General features: G+C 57.3%; 1 protein-coding gene across 1 annotated transcript; it reads left to right on the top strand.

Annotated features, from left to right (window-relative positions):
• The first annotated feature begins 8,918 nt into the window (after nucleotides 1–8,918).
• On the top strand, nucleotides 8,919–10,798 carry GDF15 (growth differentiation factor 15). The gene is made up of 2 exons (XM_033011230.2): nucleotides 8,919–9,246; nucleotides 9,970–10,798. The coding sequence occupies exons 1-2, from the start codon at nucleotides 8,919–8,921 to the stop codon at nucleotides 10,779–10,781; spliced, it is 1,140 nt and encodes a 379-aa protein (XP_032867121.1). The 3' UTR covers nucleotides 10,782–10,798.
• The last annotated feature ends 1,192 nt before the right edge of the window (nucleotides 10,799–11,990 follow it).

Genomic DNA, 11,990 nt, shown 5'->3' with positions numbered 1-11,990 from the left:
ACCATTCCCTAAGCACCTGCTGCCGTTGGAGATGAGCCCTTGGATGATGTGGATCCCCTGCCCTGTCCCACATGGCTGATTTTTGGAATGGAAACAGATGCTATCGAGGCTCATTCTCTTAGGCCTCAGCTGCATATCTTGGATGTTTGTGTCATTTTTATACAGAGGAGTATTTGGAGATTTTATCCTGCCATCATTTTATTATGTGTGTATGTTTCTTTTATCTATTCTGTTCTTTCTTTGTACTTTGGGGTAAATTTTCCAACCCTCCCTTAGATCACGCAGCCTAACAGAGCAACAGCCACCCTTCTGAACAGAGTGCTGCACTGAAATATTTATGCAAAATTTGTTCAGCATTACTGGTATTAAGATACAGAGGCCCGGGGAGTGGGTCCTCCCCCTGGTTTGATGAAGACTCTTCGAAGCGTGCAGCAGCACGGTTAGTTCCTGAGAGCCTGTAATTCTGAAAGGTTTGGGGAGCAAAAGCTGCTTAACAGTTTGTGAGTTTGAGACTTTCCCGTTTCACTCCAAGCTGGATAATTCCAGGAGGCAGTGGTGAAAAGATTCAATTAATAACCCCCTTGTACTTTTCCCACACCAAACCCACCAGCTCTACTCAGATTTTATTTTTATTCACGAGGAAAGGCTTGATGGAAGCTCTCCCTGGGTCTCAGAGAGGAGTTTGGAGCTGTGGTCCTCCAGCCATTGGAGTTGCCTCTCTGCACCTGAAGCTGGAATGGGAACAAGACCAACTCTGGGTTTACCCCACCCATGGCATTACTTTAAACAAGCAAAAAAAAATAACTCTTCTTTCTTTGCTCTTAGATGAGGGATGCGTGTGGCCCAGTCTGCACTTGGTGCCTCCGGGATCTGCCGTGCCTGCAGCACGAGTGGCAAGAGGATGTTCTGCTCCTCGGTAACGAGTGGGGCTGGACGGGATGTGGGATTTGGAGCTGCTTTCCTGGGGGAAGGTGTTAAATTCGGGTACAGCCGGGCCGTGCTGATGGCAGAGGCGCAAGGAGCTGGCGATCGCAGCTCGACCCATTGGCTTCCTCGATTTTCTTTCTCACTTGCGTTTCACAGCCATGTCATGCAAAGTCTGCATTGCTCGGTGAGCCCTAAATCTTTTCAGTCTTTTCCAGATCTGTCAGTTAATAAAGTATTTCTGCTTTACATGCCCTTTGCTGTTCTCACGTGGGCTTAAACGGCAGCAGCATTTTGCTGACTCTCCATGGTCTTAGTCTGGGCTAAAGGGGGTTTCAGAAACAAAGCCTTGTGGGGTGCAGCAGGTGACCCGCTGGCACCAGAAGTTGCTGTGATTCCTGAAGCTGGCTTCGAGCCACAGGCTGCAAATCCCTCGCAGGCTTCCTAAGCCACTTGGGAACTCGCTGCAAAGCATTTTCTAGCCCAATTTCTTCCACCACACTCCTTTTCCGGAGGAAGAGCTCCCTTGTGGGTCGTGGGAAGATGAGCAGCGTGTCTGGAAGCTGCTGAGGCGCATCGAGCTCAAGCTCCGTTGCTTGATGCTTCCCTTGAGAGCAAGTCGTTGACCCTGGAGCTCTCGTCTCCTCCAAGAGCATCTTCTCGCCGTGCCCGGCTGGAGGCTGAGCACCGCTGGCTGCCACGGCGGCTGCTCCTCTTGGGGTGTGATGCGACCCGGCTTCGGCTGAGGACAGGCACAAGTCCTCTGCTGGCTGCTTTCCGGCTGCTCCCCCCTTTCCTGTTGCCACTGGTCCCGACTGGGAGCAAACTGGGGGCGGCGGGGAGGACTGGTGCCACCAGATGGTGCTGCCAGACAGCCGGACTGCACCCAGCGTCGCCCCAGAGCGCTGGGCCGGGACAGCCTGGCACAGCTACAACATTTCAACAGCTTCAGCTTGGTCCTGGCGGTGGTGGTGTTAGGGGGGATTCTTGTGGTCCTGGCTTTCCCCCCCCCCCACTTCTGGTGTCGCAGAGATGGGAGGAATGGAGGCGTCACGGGCGAAGGAGCAATGTCAGGCCCCCGCGACGCGAGCGGCGATTGCACGGAAGCTGTTGGTGACGCAGCGTTTCCCCCTCGCCAGCTGCTCTGCGGAGCGGGTTGGATCGCGTGTTTAGTACCACAAAACGCAGCTTTGCTGAGACCGAGGGCTAAAACCTGCCCCTGGCAAAGCCCAGAGCCAGCCCAGCGTACCGAGGAGGGACAGGGCTCGGGGAGGTGACACTGTGGTCCTAGCCCAAAAGCTGGGCTGGGAACCCTCACCGTGCCCCTGGTCCGCAGAGTTAACCATGGTTTGTGACTGGAGCGGGGATCAGAAGGGAAAACTTGACTGTTCTTTTTGAATTTCTGCTTTTTCTGTCTTTTTTTTTTTTTTTTTTGATTTTTTTCCTGAGCTGCCATGGCGATCTCGTTGACTTCTCCAGCCTCCTCTTCAGCGTGGGAGCACTGTGCTGCCCTCCCGCTTCAATTACTCTCGTTGACACCCAGCGTGCGATGGGCACCGCGGAGGTTTCACATCTTCCTCAAACGTGAGCCAGGACGTGTGCTCCCCGGAGAGGCCGCAGGCTCTCCCATGAGCCAACCCCTGATGAAATCACTCTCGTTTTAATTCACTTTATAAGGTGATAAGCTTTTCCTGCAAGGCAGTTTCCAAAGTGATGTCATGCTCTTGGGTAAGCCCCGTGTCAGTGAGGTTGTTTTGCAACCGGAACTCTTCAGAGGAAGAGATCGAAGGTTTCACTGGTCGGCGGTGAGGAAGCTCATCACAGGGCATCCCACTTGGGTTTCTTGGATGCAAACCCAGAGATCCAGGGAGGAAATCTCTTCGGTGGACTGTGTCCTTATAGATCTTAATTCTTTCTTGTAACAGCCTGCTCCGTTCCCCCTCTTTTCTTCCTCCCCTACTCCTCAGGCTCTCCAAACCCTTAGTAAATGAGGTGGGATTTTTGGGCAGCGTCCATCTGGCAGGCTGCTCACCCTCTGCGTTTTCCCAGCTTGCAAATCAAAGCTGACCTCAGGCGAAGGTGCTGGAGAGCCCACCCTCTCTTACAGCCTCTGCTGAAGGGCTCCCCAGAGCTTCCATCAGAAACTCGCAGCTGCGGATCTGGTGCAGGGGAATGGCTGGAATTTCCTGCCCGCTCGGAGCAGCCCTGGCTGCCTTCGGCAGAGGCATGTGTGGGCAGGACCCAGGGCAAGGTTTGCTGCCCCGTGCACCCTGGGCTGGGTGGCTGGGGACAGGCAGGCTCCCGGCGCAGCAGAGAATTCCCAGTATGAGATTTCCATGCCAGGGATGATGCTCTTGACCGAGTATTTCCCCGTGCCGGGGCTTCTCACCGTGGCATTTCAACCATGTTTTTTTTTTTCTCTGCTGCTTGGAGGTACCTCATCGTCTGGCTCCAGCGTTCCAGGAGATATAAATGGATATTCACCACCTACCTCTGCTACAGGCTGGGGTTTTTTTGGCCGCTTCCCAACCAGCATCACGGCTCAGGCCTGGGGGAAAGTCTCTTCTTGTTGCTCCCTGCTGCAGTGGATGCTCCGGTGCGGGAGCAGTGTGCCCTGTGTACACAGCCCTTCTCCGAGTCATGCTCTGGTGACTAATTCCCTCCTGACGGACACAGAAGCCTGATCCATGCCCAAGTTCACAAATAAATACATTTATTTCTGTTGGAGGTTAGACTAACAGCAACCTCGCTTAATTCTGCAGCAGCTTTCATTCTCACGCCTCATCCAAAATTGTGCCTTGCACTTAAAAAAGCATCCAGACTCTTAAAATCCTGTGGGTTTAAGGAGCTTTCTGGGTTGTCCTCCCCTTGTAGCATCTCCTGAGGCTTTCCGTGGTAAAAAAGATGCTGCTCAGGGATGTGCCTAGGTTGGGTTTCATTTCCTTCATCTTTTCCCCTCCCTGCTCTGTATTGGAAAGCTTTTTGGAGGAAGGATTTATTGCTCATCTGGGTCCCTCCTGAGCGCGGCTCAGTGCCTGCAGGAGGGCAGGCCCCCGGTTAGAGCTGCAGCTTTCGCTCTGCCGCTGCCTTGTGCTTCGCTTCTGGGCCCAGCGCTGCCGTCCCCAGGGAGCAGGATGCTCCCGACAGCCTCGACCGGGGGGTTCCTGGGGGGAGCTAAACTGAAAATGGAAGTGAAGGGCTCTTTTGGCACGTCAGAGGGGCGAGACGTGTCCCCCTCTGAACAGACAGAGGCTCACACCATGGAGAAGCTTCTTCTCAGTAACCGTCACTTCGATCCTGCCCAGGCTGAGCTTGTTGCCTGCTGCTCGTGCAGATGATGCTCTCAAGGCATTACACCATATTGATGTCTGCCGAAGGGGACATACCGCTGCAAGCTGTAAAGCATCCTAGCCAGAGGACAGAGACAACCTGTAAATCCGTCTGTCCGGGGAGCGTGTTCCAGGAAAGATGCTCGCTGCGAGCGGAGAACTTCCTCGTGCCGAAAGCATCGCTGTAAGGAAGGTGGTTGAGGCAGCAAGGGAGGATCCCTCAAACAAAATTTCCATTTTTAGCGGTTGGATTGGAGTAATTTCCTGCACTGCCTGGGCTGAGGGGGCTGGGAATTCAAGTTAATCGTTGACCGCGGGTGCAGTCAAGGCAGAAATGTCTTTGTCCAAGTGGAGCAGAAGTCTCATTTTTGGCAGATGCTGTAAACTTGCCGCAAAGGCAGAAAAATGTGATTCCCACCGTGACGGGGCAAGAGCTGATTTTTGCTCACCTGACCCATCCTGTTTGTCTTTTATTTAGAAACGTCTAAAGGTCAAGACAGCTTCCACTCTGCCGATTCATCATGACAGCGGCCGACGCTGGGAAAACACGGGATGCAGCTTCCCAAACATCCCACGCTGGCAGCAGAGGGAGAACCCTCATCTCCCATCCTCTGCACCCATTCCCAGACCTGAAATGAGATGGGATGGAACAAACCCCGTCCGTGATGTGACCGATGGATCACCTCAGAGGCCGGCTGGGTTCCTCCCCTTCATCGAGGGTTTTTTCACCCCAAATTACTCCTGGAAGTGCTGAATCTGCCTCCAGCCAACAACTTCCCTAGAGACCAAGACCTAAGAGCTTGTTGGAGCTTCCCATGGTGGCAGCAGATACGGGAAGCTGTGCTGCTCTTCCTTTCTTAGCCCTTCGCTGAAAAATACACCATGGGAAAATATTATTTACCTCGCTTGCAGTAGTTTTCAGGAAATATCACCTCACCAGCATCTGACTTGTTCAACCAGAGTGGTTTTGGGGACCACAGGGGGTCCCACAGGTCATGGGGAGCACCCAGTCCAATGCTGTTTGCCTTGCAGCGGGATGCTCTGGATGGTGGGGTGCTGTAACCTCGCTCCCTCGGTCCTGGGGCCGATGCACACCCGCTCTTGGGTGGCTCTTGCTGTTGTCAGAGGCTCTCAGCACCTTTTTGGGAGCCACTTGCTCAACAGCCGCCAGGAACGGATAGACCTAAAATCTGGAGGGCAGCACTTCCCCTCTCGCCGCTTCCGATAACGAGCGCTGCAAAAATAACCGAGGTTTCTGCAAGCGTGCGTGGGTGAGCAGCCACGGGGAAGTTTTGTGCTTTCTGGGGAATCGAAGCCCTCCAGAGCCCCCTTGTTGGTGCTCGCCCCCACCAGCATCCCACCACCCGGGCTGGTGGGAGCTGTGGGGGGAGCAGAGCGGGGCTGGCCCCCTGACCACAATTGCATCAAGCTGGGGAAGCAACTGCATTCGAGGAGCCACGAAGCTCCAGTTGCACGTGGCTGGTTCGGGGCTTGTCCTGCAGTCCAGCACGGTGCTGGGAGCTTCTCCAATCCTGCCCGGAGCCCTGCTCCAGCTGGTTCAAGTTCAGGGCTGCAGCCGGGTTGTGTTTTGTGGGGAAATGACTAATGTTCACGTTCCCCTTCTTGTTTCTTTTGGCATTTAATCTCAGCATTTGCAACATAGCTTTTTTTCCCCGGTGCTGGCTCAGCTGGGAGCTGCGGGTGGCTCTGGGGATGGCAGCAAGCATCTGCCGTGTCCCCCACCATGCTCCCAGCCTCTCACCTCTTGTCTAGAGATGGAGAGAAGGCAAAAAGATTATTTACATCTTTTCAGGCTCAGCAGTGCACGCTCTGAGCTTTTCCTGGACTTTCTAGCAGCCTTTCCAGCCACTGGCCTCCACGTGATGCTTTAATCACCAAAACTCCCAGTTTCTCTCCTGCTTGCTGCGTGCGGAGGAGTAACAGCACCAGGGCATCAGCTTTTCCTCATCCTCAGCTCCTGTTTCAGCCCCTTCAAGGTCTGGGAGTCCTCGGCCACCAGCAATCCCGTGGCCAAGCTCCTATTAATAACTGCTCTAGATCCATGCCAGGCAGGTGAGAGCTGCGCTGCAGTTGTACCTTGCTGAGGGATGCTCAGAGGATGCGTTAACCAGAGAGGAACTCGCATCCTGCTGGGAAGAGGCGTTTGATAAATTGGATCTTCTGATGCAAAAGACAACGTGCAAACGGCCCAGGAAGGACCAGAGGAAACGTGGGATGCTGTTTATGCACAGGGCCAGGGACTGTGCAATCGCATCTTGCAGGCTGGTGAGGACACTCCGGGACATTTCATAACAGGTCGCGCGGCATCCACAACTGCTGCTCTTAAAACACAAGTTTTATGGCTGTTGCTGGACTGTAAATCTCTGACTTCCACGGCTGGCGCCTTTCAGGGGGAAAACATCCGGCTTCGGCAAACTTTGATAGTCTCTGAGCGCCAGCCACTGTGCGTCACTCGTGGACGGGGCTTGTACCACGCAACGCACCTACGGTTAGAAAATTCGTTGCAAAAGCAGAACTTCAGGATTTAAGGGTTTGATGGGTCTTGCTCAAGGGCCGGGCAGTGCGATTGCTGGTGGGTCGGGGCCTCTTCCTGCGCCTGGACATGCTGAGCCGCTCCGATTCGGTTTTGGATGAGCACGTTTGGCACCTTGCAGGTGGTGGAGGGTGCTGGTGCCGGTCAGGGACCTGGGGATGCTCGGGGTGGAGGGGGTGGCGTGGCGGTTCTGCCCTGGGGTGTCACCCACAGGTTTGTGGTCCTCCTGGAGTGATGCTCCCTCTCCCTTCCTCCTTGAATTGAGGGGGGCTGAAGGGTCACAATCACCCCAGCTAACAAAATCCTCAGGAGAGGGGATCACAGCAGGGCTTGGAGAGCCTGGGAGCTCCTTAAGGATTGACCCGCTGAGGAACCAGCGCCTGGACCAGCTCCCCACAGGGAGATGCTCCGGGAGGGCTCATCCGAGCACATCCCCTGCCCTGCTGCTGGAGGGACGGGTGACGTGCCACCCGTGGCCACAGCAGGACAGAGCTCAACTCTGCATGGGACGAAACACAAGATAAACCTGGCCCTGAGGTTTCCGTGTGAGCCACACATGGGGTTTCTTTCCAAGCTGGAGGCTCCGGGCAGAGAAAGGCAGCGTGAAACGGTGCGAGGTCTCTTGGTGGGCTCCTCCTGCCCCCTCCTCATCCTCATCATGCAAAGATGGATCCAGAGCTCGGCAGAGGAGCTGGAGCCGGGGCAATCCCCTCCACATGACACTGCTCGTGCTGACAAACTTCCCCTTTCACGTGCTTTAGCGTGAAACGTTTGGGCTTGGTTTTGCCTCAGGTAACCCCTTGAGAAACTGGGTGAGAAAGGCAGGAGTAAGGCTGGAGCCGGCTCCCGAGGAGGAGCAGAGGATAAGCAGCCATAAATCACGGGATTACTGTAAGCACGTTCATCCCATGGCGGGAGCGCAGTTAAAGACCAGGCGCTTGGCTCAACGTCATGACATTTGGGAACTGCCCCGCTCGGCGCCGGAGGGGACCTGTCCCTTATCTTGTCCGATCCAGGGTTTCTCATCCCTCTGCTCGTGTTTTTTTGGTCAAAGCATCCCTTAGGAGAAGGCGAGAGATGGGTGGTCCCATGCCCGCCTCGGTGGCTTCTTCCCACTGTGGGTTTTCTCTTCCCCGGTGCACAGGCAGCCCCAGTCTGGCACGTCCTGTCCCACCCACACGTGGCCCCACTGGATCCGTGTCACCCCGGCGTGCCCAACTCCATCCCAACCACTCTCGGGCTGCCCAGGGATGATGTAACCCCGGCTGCCGTTGCTTCAGGAGGGACCAGACCTGAGGCAGAGCCATCCCCTGGCTGCACGGAGGAGCCGCTGCCGCAAACCGGGCTGCGGTGTTGTCACCCAGTTTGGTGGGACAAGGTCCAACGCTGGTCCCCTCCCTCCTCCGTGCACGTGCCGGCGTGAGCCGGGCTGCCCGGCCGTCGCTTCCCTGCTCTGCTTCTGCTTCTGAGGAGTTATAGGGAATGGGCTGCGTGCGCGGCTCAGCCCCGCGCGAGAACAGGGACCCGTGTGCCGATGGGGACCGGCGCGAGGTGAAGGACAAAGGAGGCAGCCAAGGATGCAGGGATGGATGAGCCGTGCCATGATACTCGCCTGCGTGCACATCATCCTCTCTCCATCACCCCCCGCCACCTGCTCTGCCACCTCCGAGGCCATCGGAGGTTGCCCACAGCCGCTTGCCCCTTGCCAACGGGGCAGGGGAGGTGAGGGGGATCCCCCCTGGGCATGAGCTGGCATGGCGATTCGCAGGGAAAACGGGAGGTGGAAGGGCAACGTTTGTGTTTGGGGAAAAGTATTACATATTTTTCATCTCCACAGCTGCACACCAGTGTGCAAAGCGCTGTTAGAGCTCCCATATGAAATCCCAGGCGGAGAGGAGAGATTCCTGCTGGGTGTTTACTCCGGCGTCACCCGCCGGCAGCCTGGGACTGGGAGGGGGGGACGGAGGGCGGGCAAAGTTCGGCTCCTATAAAGTCAGGTCTGGTCCACTTCATTCATTCCCCTGGCAGCATCGCCGGAAGCTGCACATCCAGCCTTTGCGTGAGAGGTTTTGTAAATAAATCCCCCCCTGGGCCCGCCGGCTGCCTGCACGATGCCGAGGGTGCTGTGGGGTGTCAGGGCCACCTTCACCTGCCTCCTGCTCCTGCTGCTTCTCGCCGGCGCGGAGCTGAGGCCCCCCGCGTGGGGCGAGGACAGGCTCCAGCTGGAAGCCATCAAAACGGGGATCCTGGAGCGGTTGGGGATGCCTGCTCCCCCCGTGATCCTGCAGCAGCTGGACCAGGAGAGCATCCGGCGAGCGCAGCAGCTGTACCGGCAGAAAGTGGCCGAGCTGATGGGGAACCGGAGCCGGGAGGAAGAGGAGGAGGAGGAGGAGGGAGCCATGCCCGGGACCAGGCGGCTGCATCGCCTGACCCCCACGCGTAAGTGGCTCCACGTACATCCCACGACCCTCGTCCCTCCTGGGCACACACACGCGTGTGCCCCCCAGCGTGTCCCCGCTCAGGCATGTCAGCCCGGCTGCCTCGGCATGTGCCGGGACATGACCGGGCATGAATCCCGGTGGCCGCGGTCATCCTTATCCCGGCTGCTTCCCTTGCCCTGGCGGTGGGGAGGAGCCACTCTTTGAGCTGTTTCGCTTAAAACCACAAAACCCAGGAAATTTGGGATGAAAGCTTTGATCAGCGGCGCAGCAGCTGCCGTGGGTGCCGTGGGTTTGAGATGGCTCGGGGGTGAGCAGAGGGGAGGCAGGGAGGTGCTGTCCCTCGAGCCCCAGCTTGAGCCCCACTTTGGGGTTTTATCTGGATCTGGGGTGATTTAGGGAAATATTCAGCTCCTGCCACTTGGGCTGGGGGGGGGGTCAGCCAGAGCATGGGGTGGGGGTCACTCCAATGAGTCCTGGGGTACCTGCTCTGGCACCAGCTGCCACCCCTCAGCGAGACCCTCAGGAAAGTCCCTGGAGACGGTGGGTCCTGAGTGATCCGGGAATGAGGATGGGACCGAATTTCCCTTGGCCTCAGCATCCCTCGGGATTTGGGTGATTCCCCGGAGGGGGCGGTTTGGCTGCGCACAGGAGCTGGTCACGAGCCTTGGCTGGCGGAGTGGATCACCAGCTGTTACATCAGCTGTCCTCTCTGTCCCTGCAGTGCTGCACTGGCTGGACACCCCCGGGGGACACCAGGACCCCCCAGGACACCCAGACCCCCTGGGAGACCAGGACCCCCGTGCTCCCTACCGTTACCATCTCCTCCTCTCCCGCACCGAGACTTTCCATCGGCAGCTCCGGGTGGTGCAGGCAGAGCTGAAACTCTTTAAGCAGCCGCTGGAATCCCCCGGCATGTCCCCTCTCGACGCCTCAGTGCCTCCCCGGGTCAGCATCTATACTCTGGAGGGGGCTCACGGGACCCCCCGGCTCCTGAGTAGCCAAGAGCTGGACCGTGACGCCACGAGCCTGGACCTCACGGTGGCCGTCCAGCCCTGGGCTGCCGGTCCTGAGGACACGCTGCTCCTGGAGCTGGCCTTCACAGCCAATGTCTCAGCCTTGCTGGCCACCTCAGGGGGCGAGACGCTGGTGTTGGAGGTGGAAACCCATGAGACCACAGGTCGGGGGGCCAGGAGAGCCCGGGGGCTGGAGGAGGAGTGCGGGAAGAGCGATGGGAAGTGTTGCCTCAAGTCGCTCAAGGTCTCCTTCCAGGACATCGGCTGGTCGGACTGGGTCATTGCCCCCAACAGCTACTACATGAGGTTCTGCGAGGGTTCCTGTCCCCACAACTACAAGCCAGCCAGCATGCACGCCCAGATCAAGGCCCGCATGCACTCCCTCTCCAAAGCCACCCCGCCGCCCTGCTGCGTCCCCGCCGGCTACGACCCCATGGTGCTGATGCACTACGACAGCGAGGGCAGGCTGGTGTCCACCCTCTTCGAGGACATGCTGGTCACCAAGTGCCACTGTGCCTGATGGCATCGCCTCCAGCTCGGACTGGGACCCGTCACCGCCCGGATGGGGCAGAGCCTGCCCACCTCCCGGCAGCCCCGGCACCCCAAAAACCAGACCCCGCGGCATGAAATGCTTCCACACCGGCCCTGGCTCTGCCATCCAGCTCAGCCCCAGGGTCTCTGGTTGTGAACCCCCCTCCACAGGCCACAGTAACTTATTCCCCCCTCTTTTATCTTATTTAAAACTGTATTTCTTTCAGGAGGTGGATCCTTCCCACCTAAGAGAGCCCAAATGGGCAGGGGGCAGGTCTGTCCCCAGGGTGGATGCAGCCCACCCCACATCTGAGCATCATTTCTTCTCCGCTTAGAGACTTATTTATACAATCCTCTTATTTATTGTTAATTTATTGTATTTTATAGCAAAATACCTTTTTGGGAAAAGTGTTTTATTGTTTGTTTATTTTTTTTGTACATGTGTGTATTTGTATTTTATATATTTCTATAAAACAGAAAAAATATAATGATGTATATAAATAAAGTGATGGGAACATGGGTGCTGGCTGCTCCTCTCACACAACTGGCTGGGGGTCTCTGACCGAAGCCCCACAGCAGGTCACCTTCAGCCGGGGGTCCCGCAGCCGGGGACCCTCAGCCCCCTCTTCCCCAAGTGACCGCCTGGGAGCTGATGCCATATGGATTTACTGGTAAATCCTTATGGCTTTCCAGGCCCGGGCCAGCCCCATCCCCGCCCCGCCAGCAGGTGAGTAATGCCTGGGCGATGCTCCCAGAGACCTTTGAGTTGTTTGTGTCCTTGAGTTGGGTGCTGGGTGCAGCCTTGACCCCCCCACCCCAGGTGGGACGGCCAGCTGGGTTGCGGCCGCTGCCCGATTTCCAGGGACCTCCAGCCGTGGGACTCTGTGGGAACCAAGGGGTGGGGGAGACCACGGCTCCCCCGAGCTCTGCCACCACGGAGGTCGGTGACACACATTGTGTCCCCCAAGGGACTCGGCACAGCTGGATGGGGTGGCTTTGCTGGTCACAGCTCCTCTCTGTACCCTCTTCCAGCACATCCCGGGGGTGTCCTGGGCTGCTTGGCCCCTCATCAGCTCCCAGTGGGGACCTGGGCTTGAGGGACACGGGATACGGGGACATCCACTCTGGAGATGGGGTTTTTGGGGACCAGGACTTGAGGGACACAAGCTATGGGGACATCCACTCTGGGGACATGGAC

Source organism: Tyto alba, unplaced genomic scaffold (assembly GCF_018691265.1).
Source record: "Tyto alba isolate M040663 unplaced genomic scaffold, T.alba_DEE_v4.0 Super-Scaffold_20000042, whole genome shotgun sequence".
In the NCBI taxonomy this organism is placed as follows: Eukaryota; Metazoa; Chordata; class Aves; order Strigiformes; family Tytonidae; genus Tyto; species Tyto alba.
Note: the sequence above shows the minus strand (reverse complement) of the source record. Positions and strands in the feature narration are given on the sequence as shown.

What these genes read in the sequence shown, in the direction of transcription:
- GDF15 (XM_033011230.2), top strand. Translation starts at nt 8,919, where the DNA reads ATGCCGAGGGTGCTGTGGGGTGTCAGGGCCACCTTCACCTGCCTCCTG. An exon ending in GCATCGCCTGACCCCCACGC is followed by an intron (nt 9,247 to 9,969) that starts GTAAGTGGCTCC and finishes CTGTCCCTGCAG; the next exon opens with TGCTGCACTGGCTGGACACC.